General features: G+C 43.4%; 1 protein-coding gene across 1 annotated transcript in view; it reads left to right on the forward strand.

The window, feature by feature from the left end:
- Positions 1–19,068, forward strand: part of hydin (HYDIN axonemal central pair apparatus protein) — a 341,361-nt gene that overhangs the window by 177,241 nt on the left and 145,052 nt on the right. Inside the window, exons 42-45 of the mRNA XM_055648745.1 lie at positions 1,133–1,261; positions 7,113–7,296; positions 9,835–9,976; positions 16,709–16,871. Coding sequence (XP_055504720.1) covers positions 1,133–1,261; positions 7,113–7,296; positions 9,835–9,976; positions 16,709–16,871 — 618 coding nt within the window. The remainder of the gene's footprint in view (positions 1–1,132; positions 1,262–7,112; positions 7,297–9,834; positions 9,977–16,708; positions 16,872–19,068) is intronic.

The raw sequence follows: 19,068 nt of genomic DNA on the forward strand, positions 1-19,068 counted from the left end.
ATTTTTTTATTATTAGTGGTCTATAATATTCTGTTGCTGAGGTGGAATTAGTGTTGCGCAGATTGGTTGAAGAACCTGATAGTTGTATGAAAGTGACTGTTCCTGAGCCTGGGGAAGTGTGACTTTAGGCTTCTGCACCTCCTTCCTGATGGTAGCAGTGAAACGAGGGCATGGTCCAGATGATAGATGCTGTATCATTGGCATTGTATGAGCTTTGCAAAATGTAGCGTTGGAGCTTTAAAAAGCAGTCCTGACCATTTAATCTGATCATTGCTGGAAGACACCTCGTTAGATCTGAAACACAGCACAGAGTGCTGTTTTTTCAAGTCTCTGTACACCAGAGTGAATGGAGCCCTGGATTCAGGAATTTACAATGTGCTGGCTGTAGAGGAATTTAACCTAAGGTTGGAATTGGAGTCCGGCACAGAATGTTGTCTGTACAGGAATGAGTACACAGGTGGGAATAGAGCTCCATATACAAGGGTTCACGAAATGCAATGTGTACAGAAATTGGTACATGGGCAAGAATAGAGCCCTGGATTCAGCTATGCTGGGCTTGCTGGGAAGAAGGTGGGTAGATGTAAATTCTGTATATCTGGGATAGCAGGAAGCCCTCTTGCGTTGAGGGTAAATGACATTGGAAGCAGGTGGAGTGAGATGACGTACTGTTTGTGTGGTTCTGCTCCTATTTTCTTCAGTGTTATTAGTGGGGTAGAATGGAGGCACATTCCTGTTTGTAATGCCATGGCCACCCTATTGCTACTTCAGATTCAAGTAGATTGAGTATTTCTTTCTAATTTCTGTCATGAGAAAGCCCAGAATTTTGCTGATTATTTATCTTTGCTCCAAATCACAAATAGGTCATGTCCTATGTAGACTGTCTAAGCTCAAGCAAGTGTTCACACAAAACCAAGTTATCACAGGCAACTGGCAACAGTGCCACTTTTAGGGTGAATTGGGAGAAATACTTGTAAGCTGGAACATTAGCTTGGTATTTAACCCACTAACTCTGTTTCATGCTTAAGGTAAGATTTTGTGACGTAATGTTAGCATTCGTGGATGTCAACACTGGCATTTGCAAAGAAATGTATTTTGATCAATTGCACATGATCTATTTTTCTGCCTTCTCCAGGTTTCCACAGTCGTTCAAGTGGTACAACAACCTGTGAGTATCTCCACAAGCCAAATGGGAGAGACAAATCCATCAGTTTTTCAATTGCCAGATGAAATGTTGGTGGAGATTCTAACAGAGCGGCTGCAGGTACTGAATGATGATAATGCATTCAACATAGCAATGCATAAAGCAGTCACAATGTTATTGTTTACTTTTTTCCCTTTTTCTCTGTGGGGTATATGGAAAGCTTTGAAGGATGACCAAGTGGTATTGCAACAGCTCAGCAAACTCCTGTCCTGATCCAAGTTTTTACTCACTCGGTTCTTCTGGAGAAGTCTCCAGTTGATGACATGATTGATCTTCCTTCTTCCTCATTCTAAGCATCAGTTTTTTTAAATGGCAATCATAACCTTTCTCCATGTTGAAATCGGCCAACCCAACAGGCTGCTGATGGAGGTTCGGACTTTGTGCCTTCTACAGCAGACATTACTGTTCACCGAGTCAGAAATAGATCCTGGACAGGAATTTGTTGCTCTTGCCTTCCAGTACTCATACTGCCAGGTTTATAAGATTGATTGCAAATGATCTCATTAGCTTGTTTTCAATTGTGTAGAGAAAAAACAAGGCCTCTGCTCTTCCTGGCCTCAGGAGGAAATGCTCAGGACCCTTATCACCAATCCTCACCGAGAAACCAAAGTCCAGGTTTGGTTAATGAAAACTCTTGGCTGAGTGTAGAGGAGATTTTTACAAATTGATTCGGGAATAATATTTAAAAGCAATTTTATGTACTACCTCGTCGTGGACAGCACGTACAGTGAGTTGGTCACACCGCAGGTAAAAGGTAAGAGGACGGAAGGGGAACGGGTGGCCAATAGTCAGCAAAGCAGTAGGCAGGTAGTGCAGGAGTCCCCTGCGGTCATCTCCCTCCTAAACAGGTATACCATTTTGGAAACTGTTGAGGGAGATTGCTCATCAGGGGAATGCAGCAGCAGCCAAGTTCATGGCACCATGGGTGGCTCTGCGGCACATGAGGGGGGGAAAAAGAGTGGAAGGGCAATAGTAATAGGGGATTCAATTGTCAGGGGAATAGATAGGCGTTTCTGCGGCCGCAAAAGAGACTCCAGGATGGTATGTTGCCTCCCTGGTGCAAGGGTCAGGGATGTCACTGAACGGCTGCAGAACATTCTGGAGGGGGAGGGTGAACAGCCAGTTGTCGTGGTGCATATTGGCACCAACGATATAGGTAAAAAAAGGGATGAGGTCCTAAAGGATGAATTTAGGGAGCTAGGAGATAAGCTTAAAAGTAGGACCTCAAAGGTAATAATCTCTGGATTACTACCAGTACCACGGGCCAGTCAGAGCAGAAATAGGAGGATATTGCAGATGAATACGTGGCTTGAAAAATGGTGCAAGGGGGAGGGATTCAAATTTTTAGGGCATTGGAACCAGTTCTGGGGGAGGTGGGACCAGTGCAAACAGGACGGTCTGCACCTGGACTGGAATGGAACCAATGTCCTTGGGGGGGTGTTTGCTACTGCTGTCGGGGAGGATTTAAACTAATGTGGCAGTGGGATGGGTACAAGAGCAGAGGGGCAGGGGGGTGTAAAATGAAGGTAGAAGCAATAGGTAGCAAGGTGAAAAGTAAAAGTGGCAGGCAGACAAAACCAGGGCAAAAATCAAAAAGGGCCACTTTTCAACATAATTGTATAAGGGGTAAGAGCGTTGTAAAAACAAGCCTGAAGGCTTTGTGTCTCAATGCAAGGAGTATTCGTAATAAGGTGGATGAGTTGAACGTGCAGATAGCCATTAATGATTATGATATAGTTGGGATCACGGAGACATGGCTCCAGGGTGACCAAGGCTGGGAGCTGAACATCCCGGGATATTCAATATTCAGGAGGGATAGAGAGAAAGGAAAAGGAGGTGGGGTAGTGTTGCTGGTTAGAGAGGAGATTAACGCAATGGAAAGGAAGAACATTAGTTTGGAGGATGTGGAATCGGTATGGGTAGAGCTGCGAAACAATAAGGGGCAGAAAACGCTGGTGGGTGTTGTGTACAGGCCACCTAACAGTAGTAGTGAAGTTGGGGATGGCATCAAACAGGAAATTAGAAATGCTTGCGACAAAGGCAAAGCAGTTATAATGGGTGACTTCAATCTACATATAGATTGGGTGAATCAAACTGGCAGGGGTGCTGAGGAAGAGGATTTCTTGGAATGTATACGGGATAGTTATCTAAACCAACATGTAGAGGAACCAACGAGAGAGCTGGCTATTTTAGACTGGGTATTGAGTAATGAGGAAGGGTTAGTTAGTAGTCTTGTTGTGCGTGGCCCCTTGGGCAAGAGTGACCATAATATGGTTGAGTTCTTCATTAGGATGGAGAGTGACATTGTTAATTCAGAAACAATGGTTTTGAACTTAAAGAAAGGTAACTTTGAGGGTATGAGACGTGAATTGGCCAAGATTGACTGGCAATTAATTCTAAAAGGGTTGACGGTGGATATGCAATGGAAGGCATTTAAAGACTGCATGGATGAACTACAAAAATTGTTCATCCCAGTTTGGCAAAAGAATAAATGGATGAACTACAAAAATTGTTCATCCCAGTTTGGCAAAAGAATAAATCAGGGAAGGTAGTGCATCCATGGATAACAAGGGAAATCAGGGATAGTATCAAAGCAAAGGATGATGCGTACAAACTAGCCAGAAAAAGCAGCATACCGGAGGACTGGGAGAAATTCAGAGACCAGCAGAGGAGGACGAAGGGCTTAATTAGAAAAGGAAAAATGGATTATGAAAGAAAACTGGCAGTGAACATAAAATCTGACTGCAAAAGTTTTTATAGATATGTGAAAAGAAAGAGATTAGTTAAAACAAATGTAGGTCCCTTGCAGTCAGAAACAGGTGAGTTGATCATGGGGAACCAGGATATGGCGGACCAATTGAATAACTACTTTGGTTCCGTCTTCACTAAGGAAGACATAAATGATCTGCCGGAAATAGCAGGGGCCCGCGGGTCAAAGGAGGTGGAGGAATTGAGTGAAATCCAGGTTAGTCGGGAAGTGGTGTTGGGTAAATTGAATGGATTAAAGGCCGATAAATCCCCAGGGCCAGATAGGCTGCATCCCAGAGTACTTAAGGAAGTAGCTCCAGAAATAGTGGATGCATTAGTAATAATCTTTCAAAACTCCTTAGATTCTGGAGTAGTTCCAGAGGATTGGCGGGTAGCAAACGTAACCCCACTTTTTAAGAAGGGAGGGAGAGAGAAAACGGGGAATTACAGACCAGTTAGCCTAACATCGGTAGTGGGGAAACTGCTAGAGTCAGTTATTAAAGATGGGATAGCAGCACATTTAGAAAGTGGTGAAATCATTGGACAAAGTCAGCATGGATTTATGAAAGGTAAATCATGTCTGACGAATCTTATAGAATTTTTCGAGGATGTAACTAGTAGCGTGGATAGGGGAGAACCAGTGGATGTGGTGTATCTGGACTTCCAGAAGGCTTTCGACAAGGTCCCACATAAGAGATTAGTATACAAACTTAAAGCACATGGCATTGGGGGTTCAGTATTGATGTGGATAGAGAACTGGCTGGCAAACAGGAAGCAAAGAGTAGGAGTAAACGGGTCCTTTTCACAATGGCAGGCAGTGACTAGTGGGGTACCGCAAGGCTCAGTACTGGGACCCCAGCTATTTACAATATATATTAATGATCTGGATGAGGGAATTGAAGGCAATATCTCCAAGTTTGCGGATGACACTAAGCTGGGGGCAGTGTTAGGTGTGAGGAGGATGCTAGGAGACTGCAAGGTGACTTGGATAGGCTGGGTGAGTGGGCAAATGTTTGGCAGATGCAGTTTAATGTGGATAAATGTGAGGTTATCCATTTTGGTGGCAAAAACGGGAAAGCAGATTATTATCTAAACGGTGGCCGATTGGGAAAGGGGGAGATGCAGCGAGACCTGGGTGTCATGGTACACCAGTCATTGAAGGTAGGCATGCAGGTGCAGCAGGCAGTAAAGAAAGCGAATGGCATGTTGGCTTTCATAGCAAGAGGATTTGAGTATAGGAGCAGGGAGGTTCTACTGCAGTTGTATAGGGTCTTGGTGAGACCACACCTGGAGTATTGCGTGCAGTTTTGCTCTCCAAATCTGAGGAAGGACATTATTGCCATAGAGGGAGTGCAGAGAAGGTTCACCAGACTGATTCCTGGGATGTCAGGACTGTCTTATGAAGAAAGACTGGATAGACTTGGTTCATACTCTCTAGAGTTTAGGAGATTGAGAGGGGATCTTATAGAAACTTACAAAATTCTTAAGGGGTTGGACAGGCTAGATGCAGGAAGATTGTTTCCGATGTTGGGGAAGTCCAGGACAAGGGGTCACAGCTTAAGGATAAGGGGGAAATCCTTTAAAACCGAGATGAGGAGAACTTTTTTCACACAGAGAGTGGTGAATCTCTGGAACTCTCTGCCACAGAGGGTAGTTGAGGCCAGTTCATTGGCTATATTTAAGAGGGAGTTAGATGTGGCCCTTGTGGCCAAGGGGATCAGAGGGTATGGAGAAAAGGCAGGTACGGGATACTGAGTTGGATGATCAGCCATGATCATATTAAATGGCGGTGCAGGCTCGAAGGGCCGAATGGCCTACTCCTGCACCTAATTTCTATGTTTCTATGTAATATTAAAAACAGAAGCAGTAAGAGCATCATTTAAAGTTGTTCATTAGATTAGGTTTGACACAAACCAAGGACACTCTGCCCCTATACATAACACATTGATAAATCAGGCTTCATTTCATTTATTTTTTATGTAATATAATCATCCCTAATTTTGTTGCGATTTCTATGGCCTAACGATGAGCTATCTATGTGGTGAGTTAAAGTCGCTTAAACTTCCCATATAATTTACCTCAATTTTCAATTTTAATTACGGGTAGATTAAATCTTCCATGCTTATTATTCTTTATATTTTATATATTTGGAAAATTTACTTACATATTTTCCCTCCACTTCTCTCCCATTATTGCTGCAGAACACCTTTATGATCAATCCCTTTATATTTTTGATCACCGTCCTTCTTTAATCTCTTACCTTTTCTATTATCACTAATTAGCAAGGCTATCCAGTTAGCTAATTTGTTCCCTATCTTTTCTAGATGTGTTGCAATCTCCAATAATTAACTGGCATGCCTGTTCTTTACTGTGTTCCACTAATTTCTACCGCACTGCAAAATATTATCCATCTTATCTGCGTTGTCTACTTTGTTGCAGCAATTTCCTTACCTGCCTCTGTTCACTTTCATATTCACTTCCCTTTATTAAATTTCAATCTTTTTTGCCATGTTTTATTGGTATATGTTCACAGACTTTTTCAGTCACCTCTACTTCTCTTTGTCTGACTCTACTCGCATCATTTTTAAAAATCTTTATACATGCAATTTCTGGCAGATCTCTCTTGTTTCTTACTTGTTTAAAGTTCTAATGATGGCCCTGTTTATCTAACCATTAAATTTAAACCAAACTTTTAGCAAATGGTTTGATTTTTATCAGATTCCATCTGTGCTATAAGTACCCAGTACAAATATAATGTCTATTAATCATACATTAGATCAATTTCTTTTTTTAAATTTGAAGATTATGAATTAATTGAATTTCCCTTTGCCCAATGATTAGCTTTGATGTAGTTTTGAGGCTTACTAGTAAAGACTTGTACAGTTGCATAAACCCGTGTCTTTATGAACCACAATATTTCAGATTATTATTTCTGGCGGGCAAGATGAAGCCCTCGGAGAGGATAAATTAAGTACTAAAGTGAATTACAATGTTACCTGAAATAGAAATAGAATGTACTGGAAAATCCCAGCGCCCAGGCACTACTTCCGACTCTACAGATTGTTTTCAGCATTTTTTGTTTTTATTTCAGATTTCTAGCACTTGCCATATTTCCTTTTATATCATGAATCAACCTGTTCTTTTTCACCATTTTCTGTTGTAGCTGATCGATTGTTGCCGAGGGATTGTATTTGATGGACTGGAGAATCCGTACAATAACAATGAAGCCATTGCACTCATAACTGTCTTAAAAGCAATTAACAATAGACGTCACATCTATTTTATCAACCTCAGTCAGGAATATGCAGTAATGAAAGCCATGGAGAAAGCCAAGCATGAAGAGATAGGTGTGTGACTCCTGTACCAAAATTCTTACTCTCATAGAATATTTTAAATGAACGGAATTATTTTTTATTGATGTTTTAAATGTATCAAAGCACTGGAAAAAGGAACACTTTAGCCCGGGCTCCAAAATTGTACACTTTGGCAGAAATATCAAGGCTATAAAGCATAATAAAATTTTCTCAAAAAGTGCCTTGCCAAAACATTAATAGTTATCTTGATAGATTCCAAGTGCGTGTTTCTAAATCCATTTTCATATTCACCTCATGTCTTTTCTTCACTTCATTTCCAAAGACGTGCTGGTTGGTAGATAAATTGGTCTGCTGTAAATTCTCCCTAATGAATATGAAGTAGAACCACGTGGGGGGGGATTTGCTAAGAATTTTTGGAGAATAATAAATATTTAAGTTAGGGTTAGTGTAAATGTGTGATGGTTGGCTTGGACTTGGTGGGTTAAAAGTCCCGTTTTCATGTTCCGTCTCTCTATGACTCAGTGGGTTGAGGAATAGTTAATGGTTAATAGAGTTTAATGAGGCATTGCATTTTGGGAAGTCATACCAGGGCAGGACTTTCACAGTAAATGGTGGAGCACTGGGAAGTGTTGTAGAACAGAAGGACCCAGGAGTACCTGAAAGATTGACCGAGTGTTAAGAAGGCTTTGATACATTTGCCTTCATCAGCCAGGGTATATTGCAGTTTTACAAGATTAGCATTTGGATTTGAGCACATTTGAAGTACTGTGGTCAGTTTTGATCACCCTCCAATAGGAAGGATGTCATTAGGCTGGAAAAAATGCAGAGATGACTTATGAGGATGTTGCCAGGACACCAGGGCTTGAGCTATAGAGGAAGGTTGGACAAGCTGGGACTTTATTCTTTGGAGTGCAGGAGACTAAGCAGAGATCTTTAGTGTGTCATACAGCATGGAAACAGGCCCTTCAGCCCAGGTTGCCCACACTGACCAACATGCCCCATCTACTCTAGTCCCACGTGTCTGCATTTGGCCCATATCCGTCTAAACCTACCCAATTTATGTACCTGTCCAAATGTATTTTAAATGTTGTGATAGTACTTTGTAGAGGTGTATAAAATCATGAGGGGAATAAAGAGGGTGAATGCAACTCTTACCTAGGTTAGAGAAATCAAGAACCAAATTACATTGGTTTAGGTGAAAGGGAAACCTAAGCAGCAACTATTTCACTTAGAGGATGGTGGGTATATGGAATGAACGGCCAGAGACAATAATTCAGGCAGGTACTATAACAGCATTTAAAAGACACTTAGACGAGTACATGGATAGGAAAAGCTTGGCCGGCCAAATGTGGGCAAAAGGGACCAGTGTAGATGGAGCATCTTGGTTGGCATGGATGAGTTGGGGTGAAGAGCCTACTTCCGTGCTATGTAGTTCTATGACTCTATGACATTGACAGAGCTAAAGCGTCTTGCGTCATCTGTACTTGCATGCTGCTTGATTTCCTCGGTCTTTCCACCACCCCATGGCTATCTGAGAACTCGCCCTAAGGTTTCATTGGGCTCAGGCAGGCATCATTAAGAAGCTACATAAAAACTTACCCAAGGTTCCAACCAATTGTGGGCAATAATCCTTTCCCTGAAGTTTTCAGAGATTGTGGCTCAAGGAATATCCAGCAACGTTCAGCAAAGCCACAGCAATTGCAAACTCATCATGCTAACCGTACAGGCTTCATGCTAGCACATGATTCTGTGCTGCTGTTTTCAAATCGAAGCTCAAAGCACAAAGGCTTCCTCCAGACTCTCTTGACATGAATATTTACTGTAAATATAAAATTATTTATTACTAGCTAGAGAGCAGGCATCATATGGGACTGTACTGAATAAGGTAGTACCCTTTTAGTCTTGTAAAGTCCCCCTTTATCTCCGATACAAAATATACAACCGTGATTGTTGAAGAGGAAATGTTACAACTGGGGCTGAGCTATTCGTGATCTCTCCTGATACTTATAAATTCATAAGTTCATGTTATTGGAGCAGAATTAGGCCATTTGGTCTACTCCGCCATTCAATCATGGCGGATCTACCTTTCCCTCTCAGCCCCTTTCTCCTGCCTTCTCCCCATAACCCCTTACTTCTGTATTAATCAAGAATCTTTCAATCCCTGTCATAACAATATTAATTGACAGCCTCCACAGCCTCTTATGGCAATGAATTCCATAGATCCACCACCACCTGGCCAAAGAAATTCCTCCCCCTCTCCTTTCTAAAGGTACATCCTTTTACTCTGAGACTATGGCCTCTGATCCTAGACTCTCCCCCTCTTCTTTGTAAATCCGCAACTACCTGCAGAAGAGCCTTCTGAAGTTGAATGTAAAATCTTATTGTTGCGAGCTGATGCTCTGCATTAGCCAGCTTTGCTGAATCTGTAGTTTCCCTGTCAGTGCCTCTTGATAAACATTGTTGCATAGAAAGAAACATTCTTTCTTTCTGTACAAAAGATGCAGTTGAGCTACCTGGATGCAGAATTCACATCTTAAATCACACCTTATCTGTTTCTCTATCAAATAACAGAAACATTGGCAAGGGAGAAAGCAGAGAAGGAGAAGGCTTACCTGAAAGAGCTGGGTGAAGAGGAATATGAGGCCTTGACAGAGCAAGAGAAGGCTGAGTTTGACCTTAAACGCATCAGTTTATTCCGGGAACGCAGAGAGAGGTAAGTAGACAAGGCAACCTCACATCTGCAGAACTATCAGAATCCACAGATGTATTTACTATTCATAGAAAGGAAGAAAGAGCAGCGCATACAGCCCCATGAATCTGCAGTGCCATTCAGTGCAATCATAACTGAGCTGCTCATTTATTCAGTTGATACTCTTTGATTGCTATCTATCCTTCATAACCAAAATTGTCTTTCAGCCTCAATTTTAGGATTTTTAATCGGCCTAGACTCAACGTCTTCTCGAGGGAGAAATTTTCTTTATTCAGTGGCACAGCGGGCAGAGCCACTGCCTCACAGCTCTAGTGACCGTGCTTTGATTCTGACCTCCAGTGCTATGTGTGCAGTGTTTGCATGTTCTTCCTTTGACCGTGTGGGTTTCCTCCAGATGCTTCGGTTTCCATCGACATCCCAAGATGTGCAGATTGATGGGTTAATTGGCTGCTGTAAATTGCCCCTGATGTGCAGTGAGTGGTAGAATCTGGGGGGGATTGATTGGAATAAGAGGAAAATAAAATGGGTTGGAAGCCTTCTTCACCACCCTGCAATACTACTTTTAAGGAACTATGAACATATAGTACTCCATGATTTTTATGCTCTACAATGCTCCCCAGGGCCCTACTGTTCAACGACCTCCTCACCTCTGCTGACACTGGTTCCCTCATCATCCACATCCTCCTCGACCTGAGCGCAGTCTTCGATACAGTGAACCATAACATCCTGCTCACCAGACTCAAAGACCTCGGCATTGAAGGCTCTGCACTCAGCTGGCTCCGTTCCTACCTTTCCAACAGATCCCACTTAATCTCTCTCCACAACCACACCTCTGCTACAGCCACAGTCACTCAAGGCGTTCCCCAAGGCTCCGTACTCGGCCCCCTCCTCTTCATCATCTACATCCTCCCCCTTGGTCAGATACTCCGCCACTTCAACCTGGACTTCCACTGTTACGCTGATGACACCCAGATCTACCTTGGCACCAAATCCCCCCACAACCCCCCCCCCTCCCATATCAACTCCTGTTTGTCAGCTATAAAAACCTGGATGCAACATAATTTCCTCAAACTTAACAGCGATAAGACAGAATTCCTCCTCATAGGCTCCAAAGCCACACTCAGCAAAATCAATAACCCCACTCTCACCATTGACGGCACCACTGTCTCCCCATCTCCCTAGGCCCGCAACCTTGGCATGATCTTTGATTCCACCCTCTCCCTTGAGCCTCACATCCGCCATGTCATTAAAACCTCCTTCTTTCATCTCCTCAACATCGCCAAACTCAGACCCTCTCTCACATCTCCCGCTGCTGAAAGACTCATCCATGCCTTCATCTCCTCCGGACTGGACTACTGCAACTCACTTCTCCTTGACATCCCACCTACATCAACCGACTCCAACTGGTCCAGAACGCAGCCGCCCGACTCATCACCCACACCAAATCCTGGCATCACATCACTCCAGTCCTCAAACAACTTCACTGGCTTCCCATCTCCCACCAGATCAACTGATCAATCCTGATCCTCACCTACAAAGCCCTCCACCATCTGCCCCCCCCATCTCTCACTGACCTCCTCTCCTCCTACCAACCCTCACGGTCCCTCAGATCCACATCAGCCGGTCTCCTCTCCATCCACAAGTCCAACCTCCACAGTTTTGGGGACAGAGCCTTCTCCAGGGCAGCTCCCAGGCTCTGGAATTCCCTCCCCCAACTGATCCGCAATTCCGTGTCCCTCATCATCTTCCAGTCCCGCCTCAAGACCCATCTCTTTACCTCTGGCTATCCTTAGCTCCACGTCCCCCTCCCTTTTCATCTGGACATTAATTGCCTTTTGTGTTTTGTATTGAATTCTGTCTTTACTTTGTGTACTAGTCATGTCTCTACTATTTATTTCATTCCCCTTACATGTTTTTCCTCTACCTGCTAAATTTTTGTAAGGTGTCCTTGAGACTCTTGAAAGGCGCCCATAAATAAAATGTATTATTATTATTATTATTATTATTATATGAAGGTCCTACCCTGTTTGACTTCACAAAATTCAACACTTCACACTTATCTGAATTAAACTCAATTGGCCATTCCTCGGCCCATTTGCCCAGTTGATCAAGATCATGCTGTAATTCTTGCTAACTATCTTCATTTTCTAGATCAGTTATTTTAATGTTATTTGCAAACTTATTAATCATGCCTTGTACAATCTTATCCAAATCGTTGATATAGATAATTGTATAAACCTCTAGATGATCACCCTCAACCTTCTTTGCTCCAGGGAAAACAGTCCCAGCCTTTCAAATCTCTCCTTATTATTCAGGTATAACAATTGTAGTAACATTAATGGAATTAATGCAGGCAAGTGGGATTAGTGCAGAAAGGCCTGATGTTCAGCATAGACATGGTGGGTCGAAGCGCCTCTGTGCCTATGTTGTACAACTGTATGACAATCTGACCTGTCAAATTGAGTGGCCCACGAATCAATGTGTACATGTCCATAGTTCCTTGAAAGTGGCGTCACAGGTACCTGTAGATAGGGTTTCAGCTTGTGGATCTTCATCACTGAGGGAATTAATTTGTTACACTTGTACAAGACATCAGTGCAGCCACACTTGGAATACTGCGTTCAGTTTTGGTCACCTTGCTGCAGGAAAGATGCTATTAAGCTGGAAAGGGCGCAGAGAAGATTTGCAAAGACGTTGTCACGACTCTAGGGCCTGAGCTGTTGGGAGAGATTGTTCAGGCTGGAACTTTATTCCGTGGTGCACAGAATGCTGAGGGGTGATCATATGGAGGTGTAAAATTATGAGGGGAATACATATGCTGAATGCACTGTCTTTTTCCGAGAATAGTAGTGTCAAGAACCAGAGGGCACAGGTTTAAGGTGAGAGGGGAAAGATTTAAGAACCCGAGGGTATATTTTTCAAAAAGGGATGGTGGGTATTTGAAACGAGCTACCAGAGGAAATAGTTGAGGCAGGTACAATATCAACATTTAGTTTAATTGAGTTTAGTTTATTATTGTCATATTTACCGTGGTACAGTGAAAAGCATTTTTGTTGCGTGCTACCCAGTCAGCAAATAGACTATACATGATTACAATAAAGCCGCCCACAGTATGCAGATTCAGAATAAAGGGAATAACGTTTAGTGCAAGTCTAGTAAAATCTGATTAAAGATAGTCTGAAGGTCTCCAATGTGGGAGATGGTAAGTCAGAATAGGTCTAGCTGGTGATAGAATGGTTCAGCCTGATATCAGTTGGGAAGAAACTGTCCCTGAATCTGGAGGTATGTGTTTTCAAACTTCTGGACCTCTTGCCTGATGGGAGAGGGGAGAAGAGGGAGTGAGCAGGGTGAGACTCATCCCTTATTATGCTGAGGCAACGTGGAGTGTAGATGAAGTCAATGGAAGGGAGGTTGGTTTGTGTGATGGTCTGAGCTACATCCACAACTCTCTGCAAATTCTTATAGAATTGGATAGAGCTGTTCTCAAACCATGCTGTGATGCATCCCAAGAAAATGCGCGTTTGTAGAAGTAGCAGAGAATTGTTGGGAACATGCTGAACTTCTTAAACCTTCTAAGGCAGTACACTGAACCCTTATTATAATGGACCATGGGGGGGTGGTGTCCGTTGTTGCTGATTATCCGCTGTGACCGAGCAAGGTATTTTTTATGTACCAGTAGTAGAAACAAACAACTGCAGTTGCTGGTTAATACACAAAAGGACACAAAGTGCTAGAATAACTCGGCTGGTCAGGCAGCAACTCTGGAGGACATGGATAGGTGATGTTTTGGGTCGAGAACCTTTTTCAGACTCGGTTGGGAAATGGAATCCAGTTGAGTTGACGGTCCCGGCTCGGTGGTGGCTGAGGGAGAGGCGAGGAGCGATCATGTCCCACGACTATCGGAATGCAGGTAAGGGTCAGCAGTTGTGCTGACTGGCAAGGCCTGGAAGTGGCAGAGGGCAGCCCTGTGAGCCAGTGGTGGGGGCTGCAGGTTCGGTTGGGGAGTCTGTGCGAGCCGGGGGAGTCGTGGGAGCAGTCATGCTCAAAGATCTTATAGCAGAGCTATAAGATCTTTGGTCATGCTATAAGTGGCCAGTGAGGCGACACGAGCTGGGGGATTTGCAGGCAGCCAGCTCGGCGAGCGGCAGGGGAGGTGGCACTGGCGGCCGGCACTGCAAGCGGTAGGGGAGGCAGTTTGAGCTGGGGTGGCATGGGCAACCATCGGTGGATCATTCCACTATAACCAAAATCCGTTCTAATGAGGTCTGTTAAAATGAAGGTTTACTGTAGATACATTGGAATTTTTTATTAGTCATTGCTTTGATATGGCTGGTCCAAGAGAAATTTGTGGTGATATTTACTCCAAAGAACTTGGGTGGCACAGTGGCAGTAGGGTTGCTGCCTTACAGCAACTCAAGACCCGGGTTCGATCCTGACTACGGGTGCTGGTCTGAATGAAGTTTGTACATTCTCCCCATGACTGCATGAGTTTTCTCCGAGATCTTCGGTTTCCTCCCACACCGCAAAGACATACAGATTTGTAGGTTTGTATACTTGGTCTAAGTGTAAATTGTCCCTAGTGTGTGTAGGCTTGTGTTAATGTGTGTGGATTGCTGGTCGGTGTGGACTTGGTGGGCTCAAGGGCGAGATTCCGTGCTGTATCTCTAAAACTAAAACAAAAAAACTTGAAGCTTTCAACCATCTCGACTTCGGTGCCATCACGGTATACTGGGGTATGCGCACCCTTTCGCTTCCTGAGGCCGATCACTATCTCCTTGGCCTTGCTGACATTGAGGGAAAGGTTGGTGTCCACAGTGGTGTCATCTGTGAATTTGTAAATTGAGTTGGATTGGTATTTGGCTGCACATTTATACGAGTAAAGAAGGGGCCTGAGAATACAAGAAGGGGGCTGACAATGCCATTTAAAAGACGTTTGGACAGGTAGATTAGGTAAGGTTTAGAGGGAAATGCAGGCAAATAGAACTAGCTTAGATGGGACATCTTGGTTGACATAGATGAGTTTGGATGAAGGGCCTGTTCCCAGGGTAGAGGAGCATGAAATTAGACAGTCAAGGCTTAAGGTGAAAGGAGAATACTTTAAAGGGGAGCTGAGAGGAGAGTTTATTACAGGTATATTACCAGAGAAGGTGTTAGTGTTGGGGACAATTACAATCCTTGAAAGACATTTGGACATATATTTAGATAGGAGAGAGTGCAGAGATGCGTTACACAGATGCTGCCAGGACTTGAGGGGCTGAGCTCTTGAGAGAGTTTGGGCAGGTTAGGATTTTATTCCTTGGAGAACAGGAGGCTGAGGGGGTGATCTTATTTGGAGGTGTACAAAATCAAGAGTGAAATAGATAGTGTGAATTCAAAGAGTCTTTATTCCCAGCGCAGCAGAATCAAAAACCAAAGGACATAGTTTTAAGTGAAGGGGCTAGACTTAATGGGACATTTTTTTCACTCAGATGGCAGGGAGTATATGGAACAAGCTGCTGAAGAGCTAGTTGAGGTAAGTATTATAACACAATTTAAAAGTGACTTAAACAGGTACATGGGTACTAAAGGTTTAGAGCAGTGGTTCTTAACCTTTTTGGCACCATTACGCGCATACGCGAACAAAATACTGGATGTGGTAAGTACTTTTGTTGGGTTCCTAAACATGGGCTCAACAAATTGATATGTTATTTATGTCCTCTTCATGTCCTCCAGCAAAGCCGCAAACGACCCCCATAGGGGGTCACGACCCCCAGGTTAAGAACCACTGGTTTAGATGGATATGGGTCAAATGGGGCTATGTTAGATGGGGCATCTTGGTTCCCTGGATATTGGGCCAAAGGGCCTGTTTCCATGCTGTATGACTATGACTCAATGAAATGTTTGAAAGGAATTGGGCCAACACAGGTAAATGGGATTTGCTGAGATAGGCATCTAGCTCAGCATGGACAAATTTGACTGAAGGGCTTGTTTCAATGCTGTATAACTCTATGGCTCTGAAAACTGTTTCTGTTTACCATCTTTACCACCTCCTTTGGCAGGTCATTCCAGATACCAACTACATCTAGTGTGAAGCATTTACCTCTAAAATCCCTTTAAACCTCTTTCTTCTCACAAAACTCTGTCCTTTCGTTTTTGACATCGCCACCATGGGAACAGATTCTGGCTATCTACCCTACCTATGCTTCTTATGAAGTGAATGTTGAAAGGAGTTTCTGGGTAAGTTTATATTTGGGGTAATCTAGAGCAAGGCATGTAACATGACAGAAAGCTTTTTCCGTTCATAGACTATCAGTATTGCTCTGCCTCAGAAAATTGTTGAGCTTAGATGATCTAATTTTACGCTCTTCTACCCTGGAACAACGTCTTTGATAGTCATACAGCACAGAAACAGGCCCTTTGGCTGACCTCATCCATGTCAACCAAAATCGCAGTGTAATTGAACACTCAAAAAGATCAAAAGTGTCATATGGTTCTTTGCTCTTCCTTTGTTCATTGGAAACTTTAGACCAAAGAGAGTAGAGGTGTAATTCCACCAAACTCTTGTAACTGACATGAGATCTCAGTTCACCGGCCACATGGTATGTTATTTAAAATTTGAGAAAGCCTCCATGTTTTTGGCACGAGTCAGGTCTTCTTTCTGGCTCATGTGTTATCTCCTGCACCTGTAGTGTGCTGCAGAGATTCTATTGGTGAAGAGTAGCTAGTCCTGCATGACAACAATGTTTTTGTGTCTAGAGTTCTGAATGAGATTCATGAACGACAGCTACGGGAGCAGAAACTGAGGGAAGAAATGGAAAGGCTGCGGGAGGAAGAAGAACTGAAGAAAAGGTCCAGAAAAGGAAGAAAAGATACGACTGTTAAGGACGAAACAAAGAAATTGCAAATGACTCTAAAGATGGTAGGACAACAGGCCTGTCTCAAAAGCTAAATATAGAGAGACCATACCTTATTAATAGTGCCCTGATCTCTGGATGACAATTATCTTTTGTTTAAGACATTGAATTCACAGGATGAGATGGGATATTGAGGCTCCTCCCCTTTGAAACCAGCCATTTGTCCATTTAAAATTGGTGGAGTTGGTTCAGTGTGAATCATTCCCTATTCTCCATCTTTACTCATCACAATTGCAAGAGCCAAGCCCACAACTTGGGCCTTTTTTATGGCCTCAGTCTCACCATTTTAGAAGTATATATATAATTGTAATTTCCATTGTGTCCATGCAATACCAAACTACAAATCTTTGGGATGTTGGAGAAAAATGGAGCAGTAGGGTTGAATCCAATACCATCACAGAGAGATCATGCAAGCTCCATACATAATGTTCCCAAGTAAACAATGGGATAGTCCCAGCCTCAACTACCTCCTCTGGCAGCTTGTTCCATACACTCACCACCCTTTGTGTGAAAAAGTTACCCCTCATATTTCTATTACATCTTTTCCCCTTCACCTTGAACCTATGTCCTCTGGTCCTCGATTCCCCTACTCTGGGCAAGAGGCTCTGTGCATCTACCCGATCTATTCCTCTCATGATTTTGTACACCTCTATAAGATCACCCCTCATCCGCCTGCGCACCAAGGAATAGAGACATAGCCTACTCAACCTCTCCATATAGCTCACACCCTCTGGTCCTGGCAACATCTTCGTAAATCTTTTCTGAACCCTTTCAAGCTTGACAATATTCTTTCCTATAGCATGGTGCCCAGAACTGAACACAATATTCTAAAGGCAGTCTCACCAACGTCTTATACAACTGCAACATGACCTCCCAACTTTCTATACTCAATTCTCTGACTGATGAAGGCCAATGTGCCAAAAGCCTTTTTGACCACCAGATCTACCTGCGACTCGATCTTCAAGGAACCATACACCTGGACTCCCAGATCAGTCTGCTCCACAACACTCCCCAGAGGCCTACCATTTAATGTAGGATGTCCCAAAATGCAACACCTCACACTTCTCTGTATTGAATTCTATCAACCATTCCTCAGCCACCTGGCCAAAACATCCAGATCCTGCTGCAAACTTTCACAACCATCTTCACTATCTGCAAAACCATTCACTTTTGTATCATCAGCAAACTTGCTAATCTTGCCCTGTATGTTCCCATCCAAATCATTGATGCAGGTGACAAACAGTAATGGGCCCAACACCGAACCCTGAGGCACACCACTAGTCACAGACCTCCAGTCCGAGAAGCAACCTTCCACCATCACCTTCTGCTTCCTTCCATGGAGCCAATTAGCTATCCATTCAGCTATCTCTCCTTGCATCCCATGTGATCTAACCTTCCAGAGCAGCCTACCATGCACAACCTTGAGGAGTGCCTTACTGAAGTCCATGTACACAACATCTACAGTTCTGTCCTCAACGACTTTTTTGGTGATGTCATAAAAAAAATCAATCAGATTTGTGAGACACGACATCCCACATAAAAACTATGCAGACTATCCCTAATTAGCCCTTGCCCATCCAAATGCCTCCATAACCTATCCCTTAGAATAGTGTCTAGCAACTTTTCAACTACAGATGTTAAGCTCACCTGCTTATATTTCCCAGCATTTTCCCTGAAGCCCTTCTTGAAAATAGGCACAAAATTTGCCACCCTCCAGTCTTCCGGCACCTCTCCATTATTCAAGGTCGACTCATAAATTTAAACCAGGGCTCCCACAATTTCCTGTTTAGTTTCTCGCAACGTCCTCGGATATATCTGATCAGGGCCTGGAGATTTGCCTACCTTCATACACAATAATACCTTCAGTACTTCTTCGACAGTAACACTGACTGCACTCAAGACATTTCCATTGACTGCCCCAAGTTCCTCCGTCCTACTGTCTTTCTCCTTGGTGAATACAGAGAAATACTAATTGAGGAACTTGCCCATCTCCTGTGGCTCCACACAGAGGTGACCGCTTTGATTCCTGAGAAGTCCCACTCTCTCTCTAGTTACCCTTATGTATTTATAAAATCTTTTGGGATTGCACTTAATGCTACCCAGAAGAGCTTTTGCCTGGCCCCTTTTTACCCTGATTTCCTTTTTCAGTTTACTCCTTAGTTCCCATAACTGCTCCAGCGATGCACTTGATCCCAGCTGCCT

The sequence above is a fragment of the Leucoraja erinacea genome, chromosome 17, assembly GCF_028641065.1.
Source record: "Leucoraja erinacea ecotype New England chromosome 17, Leri_hhj_1, whole genome shotgun sequence".
Taxonomy (NCBI): domain Eukaryota; kingdom Metazoa; phylum Chordata; class Chondrichthyes; order Rajiformes; family Rajidae; genus Leucoraja; species Leucoraja erinaceus.